The sequence below is a fragment of the Typopeltis vanoorti genome, chromosome 3 (assembly GCF_054136105.1).
Source record: "Typopeltis vanoorti isolate ZY-2024b chromosome 3, IOZ_Tvanoo_1.0, whole genome shotgun sequence".
In the NCBI taxonomy this organism is placed as follows: domain Eukaryota; kingdom Metazoa; phylum Arthropoda; class Arachnida; order Uropygi; family Thelyphonidae; genus Typopeltis; species Typopeltis vanoorti.
The window spans coordinates 131,513,082-131,539,342 of record NC_143551.1 but is presented as its reverse complement, the minus strand read 5'-3'; the positions used below and the strand labels follow the sequence as shown (position 1 = coordinate 131,539,342).

At 35.5% G+C, this 26,261-nt stretch overlaps 1 protein-coding gene across 1 annotated transcript in view; it reads right to left on the bottom strand.

Moving 5' to 3' along the window:
- Window positions 1-26,261, bottom strand: part of unc-13 (protein unc13 homolog) — a 1,156,644-nt gene that overhangs the window by 199,359 nt on the left and 931,024 nt on the right. The window contains exons 28-29 of the mRNA XM_090416011.1: window positions 21,971-22,067; window positions 4,417-4,560 (exon numbers count right to left, since the gene is read on the bottom strand). Of these exons, the coding sequence (XP_090272137.1) occupies window positions 4,417-4,560; window positions 21,971-22,067 (241 nt within the window). The remainder of the gene's footprint in view (window positions 1-4,416; window positions 4,561-21,970; window positions 22,068-26,261) is intronic.

The following is a 26,261-nucleotide window of genomic DNA, read 5'->3' as shown; positions in this document are numbered from 1 at the left end:
TTTTAATGTACTCAATAATGCATTTATTCTGTATGGCATACTCATCTGGTATCTACATCTACCCAAGCATGGAAACAAACGTATATCCAAATGTGACAAAAGTATTCAAGGTTGCGCAAATTCGAGATTTCTTTTGTGTTAGTAATAGAGGTGAGTAGTGTCTTGAACAAAAGGCCTGAGACTTATGGAGATTAAGAAAACAATACTTGTGATACATTGGTGTCAGGAAAGATTGGAGATATAAATCAGCCCAAGAAGGGAAATCAGATGTTGACTACAGATCTAAATATCAAAAATAAGTTGGAGTGTAGTGAGAGCTTTGTTATTAAAAATAAGATGGCACCATGTTTCAGTAGCAAAAGTTCACAAGATTATCTTTAGCCATTGCAAACTGGTATGGTAATCAGTGTTTGTGATTGGTTCTGGAAAATTTTGAAGCTTATATCATTTGAACAAAGCAAAGCTTCACAAAAAAAAAAAAAAAAATAATAATAATATTAACTAAATAAATAAATATATGAAATACATAAAATAAAAAAATAACAATAAACAAATAAAACTAAAATAAATAAATAAAGGGAATATAGCGTATTTGTCAAAAGCTAATCTATAGATAGATTTTGACACTAGGGAGCAAAAGTGATTAATGTACTAGAAGAAGTACTAGTATGTGTGAGTATATATTCCACATCCCAAACTTACCTACCAAATTTCAAAACATGATACTTTGCAACATTAAATTGACAGCTCTACTCAGATAATCGTGCAATGCCCAACATCTGCTCCACTTCTTATAGTTCATGGAAACTTCGCATCATCATCAAAGAGCTGCACATATACAATCAGACCATTCCCAATTTCATTAACATACAAATTAAAAATACAGATTTCTGTGGCACTCTGCTATCTGACAGCCAATCAGCTATCCAACTCAACAGTCTGTTATCTAATTTCATCTGTTTCAATATAGCGATCAGCTTGTCATCTAGCAGTCTATCAAAGTCTTTTGAAAACTTCAAGTACACCAGTGTATATGCATTTCTTTTAGGGGAAGGTCATGGTTAGGTCATGCTTTGGCATGACCTTCCCCTAACCAACCCATGCTGAACATCATAAAGTATACTGCTATTATCAACCTATTTCAGAATCTGAGTCGTCACCAATTTTTGTAATACCTTCACAACAACTCCAGACGCACAGATTGGTCTATAATTTGCAGCCTCAGTTTTACTCCCCTTTGTGAAGTGGAACAATTTTTCCCACCTTCCATTCCTTTGGGACCTACCATATTGTAAGACTCATGTTAAATGTATGTGCCAAAGGTGTCATTAATTCCCCACAGTATTTCTCCAAGAAATGTGCTGACATATTGTCAAGTCTTAGTGCCTGATTAATATCAAGTTTAATTAAGTCCTCATATACCTTCTTCTCATTCACCATACCCTCTACACTCCAGCTTCTCATGATGTTACCTTCAAAAGGATGAAATACACTGACAAGCAGCTCATTAAATACTTCAACTATATCTTCTGCATCTGTTACCAATCTGCCAGTATAATCAACTAGCATCATTCTTCCATAGTCATTTTTCGTTCTATTTGATACACATCGAAAGAACTCGGTAGAATTTTCTTAGCTCAATTGGCTAATTTTTTTTTTTTTTATATACCGTACTTTTGCTGTCTTTTCTACCCAAGTCACATTCTGCTCTTTGTACTCTTCATGAAACTGAGTATTACCAACATTCATCTTTTGTTTCCTTTACAGTGCCTTTGGGAAAGTGGTTAGGGATTCCAGATTTCATGTTTAATCTCTTTATTCAATCATTCATTTTACTCCAACCTTATTTAGCCTTTTCACCTTTGAAACATACTCAGATATTGCTGCAGTTAAACAGTTCTTGATCAATGTCAAAGCAGCATCTGTCTCATTTCCACTCAATTCCTCTTTCCATGCTATGTCTCATAAGCTTTTCATAATCACCAGCCTTGTAGCTACAATCCTAACAATCACTTCATGGTTATTCTCATCAACAGGAAGGAAGATTAGACATTCCATTCACAATCATATCCTCTGATGATATAACCATATCTAAGAATCTCAACTATCGTGTGCCCTTCATTACATACTGCCTAAGATTGCTGTCACTTAAGAATTCAAGAAATTCATTCTCCTTATTCTCTAACACTATCTCTTCATTCCAATCAATACTGCTATAATGGAAATAACTTATAATGATCACCCATTGCCTACTATTCCCCAGCCTGTAGCAACACCCAACTATATATCTCATTCTATCAATCTCTACCTCACATTATACTGCTTCAAAACCACTGCCACTTTTTAATGCTTTTATCTCAACCTTATGTGGACATAATTCCCCCAGCAGCAATCCTCCTCCCTTGCCCTTCCTATAAAAATCACCATATCCTGCCATTTCAATTCACACCAAGATATCATTCTCATCCAAATATGTTTCACCTTCCAACGATTTTCAGGATAATAAATTCCATCAATGCAACAATTTCATCTCCCTTATTTCGAATACTCCTGAGATTTGTAAATAAATGTGACCTTCCATTTCTTGGTCTATAACCAGTCCTACCATGCTGCCTCTTATCTGTGACTTCTCCACACTTGCTGTTCACAAAGTCCTTTGTGTCCCATATACCTCCTAAGACTCAATGATTCCCCCCGATGCTGACCATTCTCCTTTCAGAATCCACTTCTCTTACACTGTGTTTCCCTGACCTCCCTGGTTCCCCCCCATTCCCTGTCCAACTTTCATTTCTGTTCTTACATTTTTATCTCCATTCACAATCACTAGTCTCACCTGTCCACTCTCCTACTTATTTATATCATCACTGACTTTTGCTGATACATTGTTTCATCGCTGATTCCACCTCTTCGCAGTCTTTCCAGATGACTTACTCCAAAACCATTCAGATGCAGTCCATCACCTCTTATACAGTTCCAATTGTCCCTCGAACTCATCTCACACATTCACAAATTGCACGTCTTTCTGTTCACACATTTCTATTAACATTCCATTCCATTCATTATCATTCCTGAGCAACACAAACCACTCTTCCTGCCACACTGCTGACTTTCATTCTCCTCAATAATCTTCTGATATCCATCCTATTATGATGTAAAAGCTGGACCACCAAGAAGAAAGTCATAAAGTGAATAATTGATTCATCTGAATTATGGATGAGGAAAAGACTTTTCCTTGACTGATAAACAGAGGTTTCTGTACTTTGGACATAAATGTGAGCAGATGGAAAATGGAAAAAACAGCTATGAGAAGGAGAGACAGACAGCGAAAGAATAGATAGCCAACTGGATCACAACTGCTGAAAGGAAAGGAGAGAGAAAGAGAGAGAGAGAGAAAGAGGACCTGAATTTGTAAGGTCATCAAATGTCAGAAATAACTAGATGACACATGACAATTATTTTGTTATGAAGTCAGTAGACTCATCATAGAGGTATAAATTAAAGATGCCAAGAAATTATATTTATTGGTTTAATCCTTTATCCAAGTGTAAGCAAACAAAGTTTGCACCTGAAGCATTTTCAAGACAGGGCAACTTGTAAATAGAAGCTAATGACTTCACATCACTTGCCTTAGTATCCCATAATGCAAAGCACATATCCTAAGGACATGTGTAATGCTATGCATTATGGGAAGGGTCACTACCCAGATGGTTTCTACCTTTATCGAGGTCTCATCAGTGGGAGCCAGACCCAGAGGTGATACCAAAGTTGAATGCAGAAGTCATATTTCCATATACGAGTAGCCAAAATGTGTCACACCTTATCATTAAAATACTCTGGATCACAGATAGTTGTTGGAAATTTTTCCCCTTGGTTATAACTATAAATTAAAGATGCCAAGAAATATCTTGGCATCTTTAATTCACTATTTTGTCTTCCTTACACTTTTTTTGGGAATCACCTTGATAAAAATCTTATACAGCAATCATTTCTCTAAGAACATGCACATTCTCTAAAATCAGTAGCAAGACATCATTCAAACCCAGAGTCTTATTAGTAACTCAAGCAGACACCTATACCAATCAAATGCCTTTAGCTCCTCGACTACTCACTCTCCTTTTGAGCTTTGTGCAATTCTTAAAGCATTAACTATTCATGTTTCATTATATATTCCAGTACCCCATGCAAAAAAAAAAAAAATGCAAATAATGAAATTACTTTAATTATGTTAAACTTATAATAAACAGACCTACACATTTTAGTTTTCAGGCATGCTAATTGTTCATATATCCTTATGATTCATACAGTAATTTCCATAATTTCATATAGTACGTCAAGGACATTATAATAAAATATAATTTTAATACATTACATTGCATGCAGGTATACTAGTTAAATGAGATATAAAGTTAGTTCTACCTTTGCAAACCTCTTCATGTATCTCTTGACAATTTCAGGATCAGGACACTCCAGCTTACTGATAACATCAAAACATTGGGTAAGCTGAGTGAATACATCGACGACAGAATTCGAGAAGAGCGAATGCTCTGAACTTTGTAGAAACTGCAAATATAAACATGGGCAATACATTTTTCACTTTTAATAAATGCTGCTTTGAAGAAACAAATCACTGCACATCACGAAGTTCTAAACTTTGTAGAAATTGCAAATATAAACATCAACAATTTTTTTGCTTCTGATATACACTGCTTTTCTTGTAAAAGTGAATAAACCTCTGCTAATAAAGAGAATAAACTAAAGATGTCTTCAATTTGAAATAAATTTTAGCATTATCATCAGTACTGTTAATTCTGTAATATTAATTCCAATGAAAAGCATGAAGCCTTATTACCAGAAAAAGCCTAAAAAACAACTCAGTTACAATTGAGTGAAGAAAGAAGACTAAAAACCTTCGATTTGGCAAGGAATATTACTGAAAATACAGAATGACAAGTATCCACCAATGTTTTATATCAAGTAGAGAAAAAATATTTGCCATTCAAATATGGTATCCAAAACCTAAGGATGAACTACATTTTTACCTGTAAATGAAAAAAATTTTCATGACTACATCCAAATGTGGACATAAGTTTCATACAAATTAAATTACAATACATTTTTGGCAAAAGTTACAAATTTTCTTTTTCAAGTATGTAGTTAAGTTCAGTGCTTACAAGAAAACTATGCAGAGACACAGGAATTCTTGAGACAAACTGGCCCACTCCTCCTTTAGAGCAAGGATAAAGTCTTGTTTGTTTCCTGGAAGGGAATTTTGAATATCCTCGGTCTCCAGAAGTATTTCCACTGCTCATATATGATGTGGCATAGCACTGTCATCCATAAAAATGAATTCTTCACCTATTGCACCATGGAACAATCGAACGTAATGTTTAAGAATTCATTGTAATATTGTTCACTAGTCATAGTTCCTTTTTCATCACTTGTAGTTGGTGCATTCATTAAGCATAATGCCTTCCCACACCGTGACCACACTACAGCCATATCTATCTGTTTCAAGAACATTCACAAAATGGTAAGCAGTACCACTTTCAATGTATTATGTGACTTGGTGAAATTGATTGAAATGAAGAGAATGAATTTCAAGGTCTTAAGGAACAACAATCTTAGGCAATATGCAATTGAGGGCACATGAGGGTTAAGAATCTTAGAACATGTTATGTCATCCTAGTGATTGTGAATGGAATGTCTAATCTTCTCCTGTTGGTGAGAGTGACCATGAAGTGACTGTCTGTATTGTAGCCGGTCATATGGGTAGTACTTCTGTGACAAAGGGATATATGTTGAACTACAAGGCAGGCTGATGATTATGGGAGACACCTGGGAGCTGTGTATGATGAGGAGTTGAGTGAGTAAGAGAGAGAGAGAGAGAGTGAGATGCTGCTTGGGTACATATCAAGAGCTATTCAACAGCCACAAAGTCTGAGTGTATTCTAAGGGTGAAAAGACTAAACAACATAGGAGTAAAACAGATGAATGAAGAGATTTCACATGAAATGGAAGAAGGCACTGTGAATGCAACACAGGATGAATGTTGGTATTAATTAGTTGCATGAAGAGTAAAATGAGCAGCTCAGGAATTAACTCAGTTGGTGAAAACATCAAAAGTGCAGTATTGGAAGAAATTAGCCAATCAAGCTCAGAAAAATCCTAGTGAGTTCTTTCACAGAGGATATTGTTGACGTATTCATTGAGGTACTTCTCAGTGTATTTCATTCTCATGAAGGCAGCATCATGAGAAGCTAAAGTGTAGAGGGTAGGGTGAAGGAGGAATTGATGGTAAATGAGAAGGAGGTATATCAGAAATTAAGTAAACTTGATGTTACTAAGGCAGTAAGACTTGATAATTAAGACCTACAGAATTCTGTAGGGAATTAACTGCACCTTTGGCATACCTGTTTAACATGAATCTCATAACAGGGAGAGTCTTAAAGGAAATCAAGATGGAAAAAGTTGTTCCACTTTACAAAGGGGAATAAAATTTAGGCTACAAATTATAGGCCAATCTGCATGACTGGAGTTGTTGTCAAGGTATTACAAAAGTTGGTGAGAACTAGGATTCAGAAATGGGTTGATAATAGCAGTATACTTTAAGGTCAGCATGGGTTGGTTAGGGGAAGGTCATGCTTTAGAAATCTGCTTGCGTATTACAACAAAGTGACAAATTCACTCAGTTTATTTATTTATTTTGTATCCAAACACAAGTGGTACAGTAGTAAGTAATTGGTACAACATTATTTACAACAAATTAGGATACATTACAAATGAGAACAGCTTAAATTTAATAGGTAATTATACAGGGAATAATAGGCAAAATATGAAGGAAAAAGAAACTATATATAAATTATATACAATAAATATGATCAGATGTTGCTCCAGTATCTTGTGCAATCAACTGCTCTTTCTGTGCAGGATGCAAGGTCCTCTTTTGTGCAAGGCAATTGAAGATGGACACAAGAAAGAAGGTGTTCCATGGACTGGGTCGCATACTCACAATTATCTGGTCCAGTGAGGTAGCCCCATTTGATGAGTTTTTTTTTTTTTCTGCAGTGTTCACTCCGTAAAAGAGATGCATATTCAGTGAGGTACTCGAATTTTTTGAAGGACTGATAGATTACTAGCTGACAAGCTGGTAGCTATATTGAAATAGATGGGATCATATAACAGACTAGTGAGATGAAGAGCTGACTGGATGTCAGATAGGTATCAGCAAGTTGTGTATGGAGGAGTGGTATCCCAAAAGAGGAAGGTCACTAGTGAAGTACCACAGAGATCTGTTTTAGGACCATTATTTTTTAATTTATGTTAATAACATGGGGAATAGTTTTACTGGTTATGTGCAACTGTTTGCTGATGATTCAAAGTTGCAAAGAACTATGAGAAGTAGAGCAATAGAGTATGTGAGTGGATCTGTCAATTTAATATTGCAATATGCAAGGTCTTGAAATTTGGTAGGCAAGGTGAGGATCGCAGATTATGCAGTCAATGGGGAAATTTTGAAAGAGGTGGAACAGATGGGAGATCTGGGAGTGACAATGCATAGAGACTTGAAGTTTAAGGGTCAAACTGCTAAAACTATAAGAACATCACAGATTTTGGAATAATGAAGACATTGACATGCAGAAAAAAAAAAGAGGTTATAGTTTTCTTGTATAATGCTGTGATGAGGCCACATATGAATTACTATGTACAGATTTGGTTGCCTGGTTTTCATTGGGATGGGGATGTTTTGGGGAGTGTCCAGAGACCTTTACCACGAGTTGCCCTGGTCTTGCACTACCTGTAGGATCAGTTAGACTTGCATCAATTGCAGGCGCAAACTTGACTTTTTGTCTGTTTGGGAAATGGAGTAAAACCAAGGTCAGTGGCAAGTCTGTTGAATGTCAGATAAGAGATTGAGGGAATGCAAATTGCAGAGCTTTGGGAATAGAAGATGGAGAAGGGATATGACTGAGACATAAGTTGGTGAGGGGTTGGTTACCAGATTAACGTGAAAACATTTTTCATGGAGTAAACGGAGACAAGGGTAGAACAAGGTCTTCCTGGAAGCCGTATAAGGAGGTGTGAGCAGGGAGTAACAAGCAGGTTCTTTGCATGAAACTGATTGTTGAGTGGAATGCATTGCCTGAGAGAGAGAGTATAGCCTTCCAACAATGAGTTCTCTGACTCCATGAAGGTTAGGTGTTAATAATAATAATTAAAAGTTTTGAGAGTGAACAACAGCTTACTAAATTAAAAACCTTTTGTCATGAGGAGACACACACTGCTTAAGATGAATGCTACCTAAGGATCCATATATTTGCTTTTATTACAGCTTTGATTAAGGATTTTACTCACTTGAGCAACTGTTTCAAACTGTTAGTTTTCATCCTATACCCTAATGGTTCATGCTTGAAATGCACATATTTGTTCAATATGTGCATTTCAAGCACATATTGAACAAATATTTCAAGCAAATTCTAAGTCTCTGTAGTCAATGACCAATCTAAAAAACTTAACTGTGGCAATGAAAATCATTAAAAGGCAAAGATAAATATCCATTGTTACACTAAGCAAAATATGAGTTTGAAACTATTATAAATATTTCTAATTAATTATGATTTGTATTTTGGATGGTTAGATGATTTGTAAAGTAAGAAATAAAGTGAGGTAGAAAAGGCAGTCAGTGTGTTGTCCAGGTTATTGGGATGCAAAAGGGCAAGTGGAAGAGATGAATATTTTGGCAGGAATGAAAGATTTCAAAGGAGACCAAGTACAGTACAAGGGAGTTACTGAAGGTAGCAGTGGTGGCTGGCTAAAATTTTAAGTGAGGGTGCTGCATATACAAAATAAAATTTAAAAAAATTTAAATTAAAAAAAAAATTTTTTTTTCCCCTAATCAGTAACTGATTTATTAATAAATAAATTTACATATTAAAAAAATGCTTTATTAAAAATATTTCACCCTCACCACGAACAAACACCAATAATAAAAGTTTCATATCTCACAGAAATAATGTGCGCAAGCATACGATATACTACCCAACCAAGCAGTGTCAGAATGACTTGTAATGTGCAATCACAAGCGCAAACAAATATTGGCGAGACTGGCTGCGATTGGTCAAACTTGATAATTCCGACACTGCATTAGATCGCAATGTATTTGTTTCATAATCTAAAGCATTAATTGAACAATTCCAATTATTAACTATTCATCACCGTCGAAATATAAGCTGTAACCTTTAACATGTTGTATTGCATTTATATAATGTTGTAAGCATTGTTATTATTTATAAACACAAACAAAATTTAAATTTTTCATTTTTTCCTTGGGGGTGCTGCAGTGTCGCAGTGCTTATGTACGGGCCACCACTGGAAGGTAGCAAAAAAGAAGAGTGAGATAATGAATGTTGACACGGTGTTGGATCCTATGTTCTGCTCCGTTGTATACTCTAGCTGCTGATTGACTTCACATTCGAACACAGAGAAAATTTATTTTTAACTGCACCACTCTATGTTCTAATTCGCACAAGCAACGTTGTGAAATCAACAATCAGTTAGTACCATATAGCTATTAACTTTATTCAGGCCAAAATTCTCCTTATTAAATATAGGGTTATCGCTAAGATTCGAACTATTTTAATGAGCGGTGCAATGAAAGAAACCAGGAAAACACAAGGTTCAACTCAAATAAAAATATTTAATGCTTCAACACAAATTTACATTAAAACAAGAATCTCTAGTAGGGATAATACAATTAAGAATGAATAAGTTCTTGTTAAGACATTAGCAATTTACTCAGCTGAGTATATCATTTACGATTAGAATTTATGCATATAAATTCCACTCTTCTTATTATCAAAGATTCCAAACACAATTTCACTCTAAACAAAGCTATCGCATTTAATGTACTTTAAATATTGATTCAGCTTAACTATTCAGAACAATCACAAAGTACAAGTCATCAGTCATTCACTTAGAAACTTCCAAGTTTTATCAATTTAATACAATAGTCCTCAGAAAATCCTATTTCAATTTTACATTGTGTTCTCACATAACAGGCTTCACTATATCACTCATTCAAATATGAACTATTAATCCAGAAATGCTTCATATATTGCGTTTACGAGGAAATGTTTCACTATATCACACATTCAGTCTTGAAATGTTAATTTCAGCAATATGAACTATATCATGTTCTCCAGAAACAAACTTCGCTACTTCACATGAGGCATAGAAAAGATATCTTACTGGTATAAACAGTATAGCTTCCTCATTATCGAGAATCCTAGAAACACTCCTTGGTTCTTGAATAGTTTCACTTTGAGAGCACACAAATATTATAGAGTCCTGGGTTTCAGTAACTGATTAGTTAACTTGGGAGAATTTATCTTCTTGCTTGTAATTGCCTAACTTTCAAATATTTCTTACTCATTCTTATTATCCTTTTGTCCTATGCTATCCTTCTGCGAGGCGATAGGAATTTATAAAAGAATAAGAGCTCGAAGAAAGATAAGTCAAAATACAGAGCGGTTCCCAGTCCTTCCTACTCTGTTCAACCCCAGGCTATTTCTCCCTGCTTATTACTGTCTTCTTCTTTTTCATCTCTTACACATCACATCCTACTCTCCTTTCCCACCAAAATCTGGTTCTAACTGGTTTTTGTTAATATCGAACTGGCTTCTTGCATACTGTACAGTAACTCATGTTAAAGTACGCACTGGCTAAAAATAACATAATTTCTCACAACAACCAATCAAGTCTTATTTTGAAGAATTACTTGGATACATTACATTTTACTAATAGCATAATAAGATTGTATATTTTACAGTTTTTATCTCTGTTTTAGTAATATTAATTTCATAATAATACAAGCGATATTTAATACACAGTTTTCACAACTGCACTTCATCTGAAAATAATAAATGAACAAATAAATATTAATAAACATAATTGAAAAAAATCACATGAACAGCATACTATTAATAAGAGATTATTAGTCTGATGAGCAAATTTGGCACAGGGAATGGCAGATTATGTTGGACTCTGAATGAAGTATTAATAATCTCCAATTCTCTTCATTCAGAATCCAACAACAGTATGACAAAGTTGAGTTGAGGATGGTCATAACTGAGAATGATTCATGTGATTTTTTTCAATTATGTTTATGATTGTATATAGATTATGCTGGAGAAATTATGTGGAGCTGGTGGATATGTGGAGTGAGTTTGATGTATGAAATCACCTATACAAGATGGATGGTTTGCACTTAAATTGATGTGCACAGAGTATGGAAAAAGTGCTGCCGAATGAAGTGAGATTGGAACTGAGAAATCAGGTGAATTAGAGCTATTAGGGAAGAACCTCTTGAGCAAGATACCAATCAGATAAGTTACTCCTCAACCTTTTGTTTGTGGGTAGCATGGGCTGTTGATAGTGGTCTTCTGTTTTGTGCTGCTAGTTTTGACTGTTTGGTAGTATTTGTCCATTTCTGATGTCACTCATGTATTGGATTCTTGGTCTTCCTCTACCAGGTCTTCCTTCCATCATTCCCTCAATGAAATTTGTGAAGAAGAAGAAGCTCAAAGTTAGTAACACCAGTAACAAGCAATAATGGGATAGTTAATTTTTTAGTTCCAACCCATCATGAAAAGTTTTTTGTAAACCTATAATACATGTGTATTATGAGTAAGCTAAGGATTTTTTTTCTATTTTTATTAATTTTCTGTTAATTTTTATTGATTTATTATTATTATTACTATTATTTTATGTTACAGAGTCCACAAACTCTAGAGATCAAACATGGAATTTTTCAGCTGCTTCAAGTCTCCAGTAAGTGGGGTGGTGTTCTCACACTGGGCAATGAAGTTCATCTCCTATCTAAAGACATTCACAAACATCCATACCCATGGCAGATTTGAACTCACAGCTTGATGGGTGAAGAGCATATACACTACCCACTTGGACAACCAGGTTAACAACAATTTCAAATTATCATATCATGCAAAGCATAAGGATAACTGTGGGCCTAGGGGGACTGCTATGTTTTATGTATGCTAATGCCAAGCAGCATTCAAAACAAGGGAGAGGATGTTATATCATTGGTTAGTAACTCTTGGTCAAAAGTTATCGGCATTAGTGAGAGATGGCTGACACACAGTTAGTGGGATAGGTATGGTATTATTAGGGAGGATTCAGAGGAAAGGAATTGGGGGGGGGGTAGAGTTGATGATAGCTGATACAGTCAAAAAGAATAAGAGTTCAGTACAAGGCCAGCGAAAGTTGTGCAATTCGAGGTAATCTGGCGTGAGAAAGAAGCAAACAGGACAAAATTATACAGTTGGTTGCTGCTATAGACCAGGGGGTGCAAAAGGACAATATGCACTGGCACATAAGCTCAATGATTAGATGGAAAGCAATTATTATGGGAAACTTAAACTATGGGAAAATAGATTGGAAGAAAAAGAATAGATGGAAAGAAGGGAATGGCATTTAGGCAGTTACTAAGCAATAATTATCTGAGGCAGCATGTGATGGTAGGTACCAGGAGGTTTGAAAGTGCTAAATCTAATAAAGGCATCAGAAGATTTGTCTTTAACCAGGAGGACCACACTACTACCAACAAGTGAGAGTGATCATGTGATTTTGACCTTGGGAGGTGGGTGAATGTGTGAAATTTTCAATTAAGATGGGGAATTACAGAACTAGCAAGTATACTTGAAGCAATGTCATGACATGAGAAACTGCAAGAGCTGGATACTGATAGCGTATGGAAGATGGTAAAGGAGTATTTGAGGGAAGTGATGGCAGACTGCATACCTAAAGTCAAGAGGATAAATCAAATAAGAGTTAAATGGATGAACAGCTTCATTAAACAGGAGATACAAAAATTTGTAAATCAAATTCAGAGAGAAAGGTGATTAGCACATGAGCAATACAAAACACAGGCCAAAAGGGTAACCAGTATGGTAAGAAAGGCAAACTCAGAGCATGAAAGGAAATTATGCCAAAAGTAATCCTAAAAAGTTCTTTCATTAGGTAGCAAGTAAGAGGAAAAATTATTATGAAAGAATAAATTTGATGAATACTGATGGTAGGGAAGTAATGGAAGGAGGAAATAGATGAATACTGTAAAGTGATCACTTTGGAAGGGCTGCTGAGCAAGTAGATATAAATGAAATGGAGGTGCATAGATTATTACAGAACTTGAAGGTTCTGTATTGATGTGAATACAACTATGGGATTAGGTGGTACATCACCTGCGAGTATTAAGAAAGGGTGTGAGGGAATTGGAAGTGCCTTAGACAATGTTGTTTAATTTAAGTCTTAGCTCTGAATTGTTCCCAAGGGGACAAAAGAAAGTAAAATAGTTTCACTGCAAAAAAAAAAAAAGGTTCCAAGACTGAGGTAGCAAACTATTGACCAATCTGCATATCATGAGTGGTGGTCAAGGTATTGGAGAAGTTAGTTAAGGGGAACGAATGGAGTCAAGAATGGATAGATAGGAAAGAAATACTATATGGGAAGCAACATTGTTTTGTGAGGGGTAGGTCATGCCTCAGTAACTTACCTCTTATAATACAGTGACAGCTGAGTCATTAAGTTAATGAATGAGTGTGCAGTGACACTACTGGACTTTGCAAAGGCTTTTGACAGGAAACCACATGAAATTTTGATAAATAAATTGCAGCAAAGTGGAAGAACATGAAGTTGGTGATGTGAATAAGAGGGTGGTTGAAGTGATACCAGACAGTAGTTTATTCAAAAACAGAGCCTAGTAGAATGCCTGTGACTAGTGGCATACAATAGAGCTCCATGCTTGAGCCATTCCTATTTAATTTGTACATTAATAATATAGGGAATGATCTGAATATAAATATTCAATTATTTGTCAACGATGCAAAATTGTGTAGAGCAATAGTCTACCAATGATGACGATGAAATTTTGCATGATGATTTAAATAGACTAGCAGTATGGGTAAAGGAGAACAGATATCACTTGAATGTGGCAAAAATATAAGATTATGCATTTTGGTGTGAACAGGTTACTAACTGCATACCACATTGATGGAACTGCATTCAGGAAGTGATGAAGCTAGGGATGTGTGTGTGTGTGGGGGGGGGGGGGGTTGGTGGATAGTGAGTTGAAGTTTAGAGGACATTTGCAAAATGACTAAAACAGCTCAGTGTTACCTGGTTATTTAAGAACATCTTGAGAAGAAGAGATAAGCAGGTTACTGTACTTCTTTATGAGTTTTTGATAAGACCCCATCTAGATTATTATGCGTAGATCTGGTCACCTGAGTTTCTTGGGGATCAGGAAAAGGTGAAGATCCATAGGTGATGGTGGAAGGTCTATGAAATGCTCCTTATGAGGAGCCTATGTAATAATAATAATGGTGATCATTGATAGTGTTAAGCTGAGAGTGTGCAATGATAACCAAAAATTTATTATTTTTTTTTAATATTAACACCATGTACAAAAAAAAAGTTGCAAAACCTACAACACAATAGCACTGTGTGAGAGCAAGCAGTTAAGAGGAAAGAAGGATGCTGTTAACACGTTTCTTGAAAAGCTGGGAGTTGTATTGATTTGGAAAAGGGAACAGTATGGGAAAGTCTGTTCTAAAGAACAGCAGAGGACAGAAAGAAGGAAAAAGATGAAAAGTTTGTTCGATGAAATGTGCATGGATGTTGATCAGTGGATGATCATATTTTGTTAGGTGGCTTGCCTGCCTTTCTTTATACAATTAACAATTTTGGGTTCATCACACGGAATGTGAGAACAATATTTTAAGGCTGGTCGAAACTAGGATTTATAAAGTGCGTGGATTTGAGCAGGAGAGAGAGAGAGAGAGAGAGAAGTTGTTTTGAGGCTGAGAAGGCTATGGGGTATGATAGGTTCATCTCAAGATAAGATATATGTAAAAGTCATCCCAAGAAGATCTGACCTTTCTTGACTGGATCATTACTACTATTATTATTATATGGAAATCTCCACGGTGTTCAAAGAATCACAAGGTAAGACCCACTATTCATGCAATTATCTATTATATCTCCTTGAAAGCATTGACTGACAAAGTACTCGCAACCAGTGCTGCCAATTTAGCTCTTTTGGAGCTAGATCTAGCTTTTTTTTTCTCTTCCCTAGCTCCAAAAATTTTAATCTAGCATCTAGCTCCTTCAGAACTAGTTTCAGCTCTTTTTAGTTGTTTTTATAATTTACTGTTAAATAAATTGTTTTAAAAGTTTTAGATGTTCGCATTTGATAAGGAATTGTATTGTACATTTGGTGCGAGCATCGTACACGTTTCAAATGCATGATGACGTCAGTCAGTCATGTGGCCCAAAGTCTTCCATTTTGTCGCCTTAAAGTTGATAACACTGCTACAAGTTAGTCTTTGCACAGTGTTCTGGTTGGTAGTTACGATAGCGAGTGGGAAGTTTTCAAAGACTGATCATAATTCATTGCAGTAAAGAGTTGTATACCCTTCTTCAAAAATGAGCAAAGAGAAAAATAAAGCTTACAAGCAAAAGTTTAGGAGGGAGTGGTTTGCAAATGGTTGTGTGAAGTTAATGGTGATGCTATAAAAGGTCACTGTAAGTTTTGCAGATGTGATATAGCTGCTAAATATTGTTAGCTTGTAAAGCATAGCAAAACTAAGAAACATCTCACTGCAGTTCCTATTACAAATATGCTTGTGAAAAAGTCTGATGAGACCACAAACTTTGAAGGCAGGTTAGCATTATTTCTTTGTTGTCACTCATCATTCAACAGTTGCAATCATCTAGTAGATTTTTGCAAAAATATCATCCCAGACAGTCAAATTATGCCAAAGGTAAAAATGCACCGAACTAAGTGCTGTGCAATTGTAAAGAATATTCTAAGCGAGCATTTTGAAGAAGATCTAATTGTGAACATTAGATATGAAAATTTCAGCTTGCTAATAGACAAATCGAATGATATCACAGTGAATAAGATTTTAGGAATGGCCATCATTTATTATACCAAGAAATTCAACAAAATTATGCATACATTTCTGAGCATGGTGGTTCTAGAAAAGGGTGATGCTAGTGGTATTGTGGCTGCACTGAAAAAAGAGCTCTTGATCAAGAAACTGGACATTAAAAATCTCATTGGAATTGGTACAGACAACGGCAGTGTTATGGTTGGTGTCAATAATGGCGTTTATGAACAACTGAAGGCATATATTCCCTCCTTAATTTTAATTGGATGTGTATGCCATTCATTACAACTGGCAATGTCTCACACTTATGCAGAATCTCTCCCAAGAAAATTAGAATTTTTAGTAGCAGAAACTTATAAGTGGTTTTCACATTCTTCTTCAAGACAAGCAGCATACAAAGAGCTGTATCAAATTATCAACGAAAAATGATGCTGCTCTGAAAATTGTAAGCAATCGTGCAACAAGGTGGCTCTCCATTGAACCTGCAGTAGACAGAATTCTAAGCTAGTGGTTGGAATTAAAAACTCACTTCGAAGTCGTAAGTGTGACTGAGAAATATTACAAAGCTCAAATTTTGTGGGAGATATACAAAGATGAAAGGAATCTGTTGTACCTTTTATTTTTGCATCCTGTTCTAGTTCAAGTCCAGCAAGTTAACAAACTTTTCAAATCTAACAGTACGGATAAGATGAGATTATTTGAAGACCATTCTCATTTGATTCGCTCTATTTTAATATGTTAGTGCTACCATCATCCACAGTCTACCCTCCACAGTCAGAGATTGATGACTATTTGGATCCCAATCCAAATCTTGGTTATAGATTTGAAAGAAAAATTTCAGAGTTGATGATACAAAAGAAAATAATGCAAAATGATGAACGAATCTTAGAAGTAGAGCAAGACAGTTTCTTCTTGATTTCTTCAAACAGCTTAAGCAAAGGTTGCCTGAAAACTTGAATATTTTAAGAATGATGTCTTCTTTTTCTGTTGACAATACCCTAAAACATATTAAAAGAACCTGTTACTGCCATCTTAGAAATAATGGTAAAAACAGAAAAAGATGTTGCTGCTGCTGAATACCAGTACAATACTATCCACTTAAATAAATGAACAAATATAGAAAACACTGAGCTATTCTGGACTGAAGTACGAGAATATAAAGATGCATCTGGAACGAATCCATTTAAAGAAATTGCTCAGTGTGCAATAACTTTATTAATACTGTCAAATTCTAATGCGGAAATTGAATGAATTTTTAGTTCCATGAATGTAATTAAAACTAAATTATGAAACAAGATGGAATTGTCAATGCCGACAACTATTTTGTCAGTGAAGTATGGTCTCAGGCATAACAACAAGTGCTGTACAGACTATCATTTACCAGCATCTACACTAAGTAATATTGGAACGATGGCCACATATAATAAAGCTGAAAATCTAAGTGAAAACGTGGATGAATTAAGCGCAGAAGACCACACTGAAGATGTATTTAGCCACTTATATGCAAGTATCACCTCAACTTGAATAAAGTAAGTAACTTAAAAGTATCAGCTGCTACTTTTAAAATTTTAGCTTCAAATTTTTATTTTTAACTCCTTTTTAGCTCTTTTTTTTTTTTTTTAAACATTTAGCTGTTTTAAGTAATTTTCATTTGGCAACACTACTCGCAACAATAACAAGTCATTTAACTCATTCACCGATCACCATGCGAAAAGTGTAGTCATTTTCACACATAAACTGCAAGTCTATTTAAATCATCCTGCAAGCTTTCTATCACCTTGATTAGCTATTACATTACCCAATGTTGCACCATCATTTCCTATATCATTTATGTACAAGTTAAATAGTAGTGGTCCAAAAAGAGCCTCACCAGATATTACCAATCACCTGCTTTCTCTTAGTTCTACTCCTCCATATACTCCTCTTTGATATATGTCAATCAACAACTCTAGTATCCAAATCACCACCTTCTTATCCATCTCCATTTGCTCAAATGTGTGTAAAATCCAGTATTACCACTGTGTTGTAATTCCCTTTAACTAACTCAGCTGTCACTCTATTATAAAAAGTTAGTAAATTACTAAGGCATGGCCTACCTTTTCACAAAGGCATACTGTGCCCTCAGGGCATATATACATTATGTATAAGAATAAGTTTTCCTACTTATTCATCCATTCCTGAATTAAGTCTGTGACTAACTCTTCCGGTACTTTTAGCACGACTTCTGAGATCCTGTCTAGCTTATAATGTGTTACCTGTAGTCCTGAAGCTGACTTTATGCAAAGGAACTATTTTGTCTCATTCCACTTCCTAGGAACTTTAAAGAGCTGGGACTTAAGTAGACAACCTGATTTGAGGCAATGCCAATGTGTTTGCATTATCATAACATACGTGCTGATATACCATCTAATCTGGATGATAGATCCTTTCAGAGTAGACACTTGATAACTAAACTATTTTGTCTGCTTTTGTAACCTCATTACTATCAGCACTCATTAAAATTATCTATGCATAGTTATTCTTCGTCTTACTTGCTGCATAGCAAAAGAACTCGTTGAGATTTCCTTTGGCTTGGTTGGCTAATTTATTTTCTTCTCACAATCTCATTTTGTCTTCCTTACCATACTGGTCACCATTCTTGCCTATCAGAACATTATCAAAAGTAAGGCGGAAAAAAAGTAGCATCTTTTTTCTGGATAATAAGATGAGAGGAAGTCGTCCACCATGACATGTAGTGAATGATCAGAGGAAGCTGGCAATCTAGTCACAGAGGGAAAGGAGACCAGAAGATGATATATAGGTAGATCTTGCTAAAAGTCACGATTAAATGTTTTGGAGATATCAAGAGTAACTAACATGAATTTCTCAAAATCTTTCCATGTCCATCTTTCCTGCATCAAAAGGTGGGCAAGATTAACAGAAAGGTTTCCTGTAGAACAAGAATGACAGGGTCCATATCATCGATCACTAATTAACAGATGGGTCTCCAGTAGTGAAGAAGCTGGTTGTTGATAACCACCTTCATCACTTTCAAAAATACTAAGGTGAGAGCAATGGGATGATAGTTTGATGGATCACTTTTCTCTTTTTAGGGTGAGACTGGATAAAGGCTTGCTTCTGCGCTATTGAGTAAATGCTAGATAAGTCGGACAACTTATATAGGTGATACAAAATGGGCATTAGTTCTGGAGCACAAATGGAGTGATAATATCTGGACAGAATACTTATTAGTATCGAAACTACTGAGGATTTTTCTGAAAGTCCTTCTGACAATAGATTAGAGAAGACATGCTGTAATCAGTTCATGGTATAGTAGAACAAGGGTTGGAAGAAAAGACTGATGTCAAGAAGTCTATGTGAGCTAAATGGAAATAAGGCAGAAGTTACACCAAGATCCTTAGCAAAGGAACAGAAGACTTGACTGATATTTGAGAACGCAAGTTCGTGCATTTGGTCCTTCCAAAGTTTGCTTTGAATTTACTCATAATTTTCTGGCACACCTGTTTTCAACTGTAATGTTTGCTGATTAAGAAGATAGAGTTTAATGATAAAGCTCAGGGATTTTCTGGAGTTTAGAGAGAGAGAGGATAGGGATTTGCAGTGGAGCATAGAATGAAGGCCCTCATTCAAGTAGCTCCTTAGGATTTCTCCAAAAAAAGCTATATTACCCAGTGAATAGGCTGGGTTTAGACCTGGCAGAAGCTGTTGTGACCAGATCTTAGTTCTTACAACCCATTATTATTATTATTATTTGACACCTCCAGGGAGTCCAACGACTCATCGAGGGAGAGTGTGCCAACAGCATTGAACGATTGATCCCCTTCTAACTACTAATCGCACTCAAACTTACTTAACTTTTTTTCGAGCCATTAGTAGCAGAGGCTCTACCAATCGACCAACCTTTGCTGGCAACCCATATAGAAGCTGTATACTAAAAGGGTTTAAAAACAGGTACTGCCTTCATAGACCTGACACCAGCTTATGACACTATATGGAAGAAAGTTGTTAGAAGTTTTCCCACTTAGTTATACTATAAATTAAAGATACTAAGAAATTATATACTTAGTTCTTAATCCTTTAAGAACTAAGGTTGCTTACACTTGAATAAAGGTTTTTAATCCTTTATTCAAGTGTAAGCAAACAAGTTTGTGCCTGAAACATTTTCAGGACTGGGGCAACTCGCATAAAGAAGATAATGACTTCACATCACTTGCCTTAGTATCAAATCAAATCAGCTAATGCCTTTTTATTTATTCCCGTATATGGGAGTAGGAGAGGCCATTTAGCCCTATCTAACTTTTGGAGACTGAGTGGGCAGTTCAATCTCCACTGGTACCAATCAGAGATAGATGGCCCAAGGCTATCACTAATTAAGCGGTACGCAGTGAAGAGAGACGGCTCAAATGTGCCATCTCGTGGTCCCTAACACAATATATTTAATGTCTGAAATAATGTGGGTTCTACAGTCGATTTTCTTGAGTTTACAGGACGAAAAACCTGTTTGCCCGTGCCAGAGATCGACTAACTCGGGAACTGGTCGAAAAAAGGCTTAGAAAAATTTCCTCTACTCGCCGACTAGACTCGAAACCAAGTCTTCCTTCGTGCAGCCAAGCGCTGTGGTATGCAAACGCCACGTCCACTGAGCTACACAGGCTCTTTGCCTTAGTATTATTATTATTTGACACCTCTAGGGAGTCCAAAGATTCATCGAGGGAGGGCACCTGCTCTACAGCTCTGTCTCCACCACTCAATACTCCAACTGACCACTACTACAACAACGCCATCTACCGACCATCACCACCACTAGTATTTCCACAGACAATCACAAACATCCATGCCCACAGCGGGATTCGAACCAGCAGCCTTTTGGCTGGAGAGCAGATACGCCAACCACTAGGCCAGCCAGGCTGGTGACCACTACTACACCAATGGCATCTACTGCTGACCACCACCACCACTAGTATTTGCAGTGGTGCATAGAATGAAGGCCCTCATTCTAGTAACTCCTTAGGATTTCTCCAAAAAAAAAAAAGCTATATTACCCAGTGAATAGGCTGGGTTTAGACCTGGCAGAAGCTGTTGTGACCAGATCTTAGTTCTTACAACCCATTATTATTATTATTATTATTATTTGATACCTCCAGGGAGTCCAACGACTCATCAAGGAAGAGTTTGCCAGCATTGAATGATTGATCCCCTTCTAACTACTAACCGCGCTCAAACTTAACTTTTTTTCGCGCCATTAGTAGCAGAGGGTCTATTAATGGTTGCCTATTCTTTCTAACATCACTCCTAGATGCTTCAGAAGAGAAGAAGAAGAAACTACCATCAAAGAAATAAAGAAATTCAGAAATACCTTCATATACATCAACATATCTCTCCACCTCTAGCTCACTGTCTTACTTACAGATCTCTCATATGGTTTGTGGAAATACCAGACGAAGGTCTCCAGGACTGGTGGAGAAGACTCTGGAACCAACTTAAAACTAAAACAAGTACCTGATTACAGATTCAACTATCAAGCTTCTAGGATTCAATCTACCTTGACATCTCTAGAGCCGAAACAGATTTAGGACTGGACAAGGCCACTGTGCCCACTTATTACATCTGTGGGGAATTTTACAGTCATCCTTTTGCATGTGTGGTGCTGTGCAGACTATACATCATGTCACTGATGACCGTCTCACACACTTCTTCCCTTGAGGCTTCAGGAACTTGCATTTACTCCCAGGTAGTGCCATCGATTAGTTAACTGAACTGCCAGTCTGTATATAGTTTTGCTCATTAATTTCTTGTATTTTCCCCATATACTAAATAAATAAATAATAATAACCAAGAATATGCATACAAATTTCAAAAAATATTTTATACCTCTGCAGCATATGGCAAGTGAAATATTTCTCACAGTAACAAAGAATAAATGCTATATATACACTTACCTCACAAAATTAATTCACACATTTCTATCTAATTTAAATAAATCAAAATTACTTCTGAATTTCACTTACTCCATCTTTTCTGTCTCGAAGGAAGGCACTGTTGAGGTATTCTAGAGAGACATCATCATTCTCATTCAACCACTGCATCACAAATGGCTCAAACCACCTGAAGAGTAAGATCAGAAATACTTAAAACTGTCTCTGTATATAATAAGCACTCATGGTTATTTAAGATTAATATAACATATCATGATTCCATGGCAATAAGTTCGGTTTACATAAACCAGATTGCAAAGTAATCAGTTATTGTTTCTAATATGAATTTCAAACTAAGACTGCAACTACATGTTTACAATTCTGCATAGAAGGTGACAGAATATATATGGATAATGTCAATAAATGCTATTATGAAACATGCATTATGGCAGAGAACTATGCACTTTAAACCTCTGGTATATTTTTATCCAGTATATCCAGGCATTTCAGACCATCATTGACAACTACAAGTGTGGAATAATGGATGACTGAGGATGGACTATGAATGTCAAAACTCTGGTGTGTGTGTGTGTGTGTGTGTGTGTGTGTCCTCTCCAGTATATCCATTCTCCAATATATAAATATGGAAGAATGGCTATATCTATCTAAAGAAATACAGTTGACCCTTGAAGAACATGGGTTTGAACTGCGAGGATCCAATTACTCATATATGCAGTGTTTTAGGAACAAATACACTGGAAAATGTTTTGGAGATTTGTGACAATTTAAAAAAACTTGCAGATGAACTGAGTTTATTTAGAAATATCAAAAAAAATTAAGAAAAAGTTAGGCATGCCATGAATGCATAAAATATATGTAGATACTAGTCTATTTTTCATTTACTACCAGAAAGTATACACAAATCTATGTATAAAAAAAAAAAAAAGTTAAAATTTATTAAAACTTATGCATACAAACACTTACAGAGTGTACATGGCCATTTACAGTCAAGAGAAATGTAAACAAATGTAAAGATGCAGTATTAAATCATAATTGGATAAAAAATTTTATGGATTCATTCATTAGTGCATAGGTTAGGCTACTGTGAAGCAATTGTATTGACTGCACTAGGCTACCATAAAGCAATCATATTGCTGCTTCTTTGTTATCAATGCCTGAATTGTTATACCTGTAAATAAATATGAATACAAGTAATTTCTTTATAACATTATCTTTTCATTTTAGATGTTATACTTATTACTAACAATAGACATGTACAGTGTTTTGTATCATATACGACAATATCGATGTATCGATCTTCCATGTGAGACCACCATCATGCTTATTAAAGGCTTGACAAAGTACCATATTTGGTTACTAAAGTAAGACACTAGCAGATTTTAACACTTTGCTCTAATATGTATACAGATTGCCAAGGTTTTACTGATAGAATTATTATAAAAATAGACAAGAAAAAAAAATAGAACAAAATGGAATATGGTCAAACAAACTATATTTATGAAAGAGCTACAATATAAGCATATATTAATATATACAACAAAGAGAATAAATGAAGGATATAGATAGGGGGATTAAGTAATCTAATCTTTACCTGTCCCACAACTATAAACAACAAAATTACATGATAACTATAATAATAAATTTTAATGAAAGTACCGATATTTTATTCTGAAAATAACACTACATCATCAGTGCATCGAAACAACAACAAATCAAAGAATAGGAATACAAGGTACATACACAATAAGTTTACCAGTTAAAAATTATTGCCATGATCTACAAATTAATACATTAAAACTATTTTTGATGTTTACATAAAATGAGAATTGCCAAAACTTTTGGGAGAGTCAGCCAACTGTTATGATTCAGGTTAGACCAATGTAAAAGATAAGCTTCATCTGATAGGACACAGTGTTTAGTGTCAATACTATGCTGTGCCAGACCAGATTCCTGAGGTTTCACATATTCAATGTAAATAATAAATTAAAGGATAACCACAGTACAGTAATTAACTTTAATGAAACAAAGGTACAAATATTTTGTACTGAAATTAGCAGCACATCATCAGTGTAGAACAAACAGTTCAAAGGAATGGAATACAAAGTACATAACAGTCTGTGGATTACCAATTAAAATTGTTGCTGCATGCTAGAAATTAATATTAATAAAATATTATTAAATACGTCTTAAAAAATATTTCTTTGGTGGTTACATAAGATAAGAATCTCCCAAACTTTTGGGAGAGAGAGAGAGAATCATTTCAATTCAAATTTGGGCGATGTAAAAGGGCTTTGCAACTTTCTTTGAAAAGGCGTTCGTATTTAAACTTGCATCTATGGAGAAGACTAGCTTTATCCCACTGGATATTGTGTTTAGTGTCAATACTATGTTGTGCCAGACCAGACTTTTGAGGTTTCATGTATTCAATATAATAGTGATGGTCCATCATTCTTTTTTCCACAGAACAGCCTATTTGTCAAAAGTATGTTAAATTACATTCACACGGTATCTGGTAAACGCCAGATAATGATAGAGGTACCAATTTGTCTTTTGTAGATGGCAATGAGTGAGAAATATTGTTCTGTTGAAAAATCCTGAGGTGTTGGAACATAAGAATCAATTATCTGCTGGATTTGATTAGGGTTGTAACCATTAAATTCTATTAACTTTTTGATAGTGAAAAGTTCTTGTTGTAAGCTTGAGGGAGAGGAGCAGCACACTTTATGTGCTCTATTAATTAAAGACTTAATAACAACAATTTTTTGAGAGGTGTGATGGGCAGACTTTTGATGAATGTATTTGCAAGTAAAGGTTGGTTTTCGATACACACTGGTTGATAAGTTACCAGAGGCTGTGCGTGTAAGAAGGATGTCCAAGAAAGGTAAATTACTAGCATTTTCTTTTTCCACGGTGAACTGAATGTGTGGGTGAAGGCTATTGATCTGTTGTAGGAATGTTATGTACTTTGTATTCCATTCCTTTGAACTGTTTGTTCTACACTGATGATGTACTGTTTCAGTATGAAATATTATTATTATTATTATTACCCAAGACCAGTGGTGAGCTATGGAAATTTTAACAAAGGGCTCGCATCGTCGAGCAAAAAAAAAAGGCCTAACTTAGCCCTTATAATACTATTATTGCGACTTTGTAGAGCTTCTGACAGATATGATAATTCCTGTAGGATATCAATCATTAATGCTAGATCTTTTAAAAATTGAGAAGTCGGTTTAAAAAGCCCTTATATTTATCGTTCGAAGCAAAATGCTTGCATAAAGCTGGGTAATTTCTCCACAAAGCAAGAGTCGTTCGCAAACTGCAAGCTACCCATCATGGTCTAATACATGGCCAATCTTTAAAATTTCGATACCGAGGTCTTTTGTAATCGTATTTAATTCTCGTTGATCTTTTGGTGATTGATGATAAAAATCATATAATTTATTCATAAATATTTCAAAATGATTTATTTCTTTAATGTTTTTTTATCGAATCGTCTAATGCTAAGTGTAAACGATGAGCGCAATGCCAAATCACAACGTTGGGAAATTTTTGTAGAAGTTTGATTGCAACACCTGATTTGTTTCCTAACATTACACTAGCTCCATCAGAACAAAATGCAATGAAATGATTTTTATATAGTTATCAGAAAATCCATATGAATTCAAAGTAGCAATTATAGCAGCATGTATAAATTCCACAGTGGTATTTTCTAGTTCTACAAGATTATTAAACAAGAAGAACAAGGGGCTCGCGTGAGCCCCTTATAGCTCACCACTATCCAAGACCCGATGGAGTCAAAGACTCATCTAGGAGGTCCTTTTATCAAACACACAGCTCATCATATTTGTACCTTTATTTCATTAAAGTTAATTACTGTGGTTATCGTGTAATTTATTATTTATAGTTATGCCACAGGTACCTTTAAAGATTAGAATATTCAATATAAGGTAGTATTGATGGTCGTTAATTCTTTTTTTCCACAGAATGGCATGTTTACTTACGTATGTCAAAATACATCCACAAGGAATCTGGTAAACACCAGCTAAAGATAAAAGCAACTGTTTGTCCTTTGTATCACATATGGTAACAGATAACAAATTTTATTATTATTATTATTATTCAAGCCTCCATGGAGTTGAAAGCCTCATCGTGGGAGGTCCTTCCTAAGAACATAAAGTCAGTCAAGACTCATCGAGGGGAGATTCCCCCCCTCCCTAAGAAACACAAAGTCTATCATACCACTCCTTAAATTCATTGACCATTCTCGCTCTCACCACTCCATCAGGCAATGCATTCCACGGTTCAACCACCCTCCACGCAAAGAAACCACTCCTCACCCTCTTGCTCACAGTTTCCTTTCGTA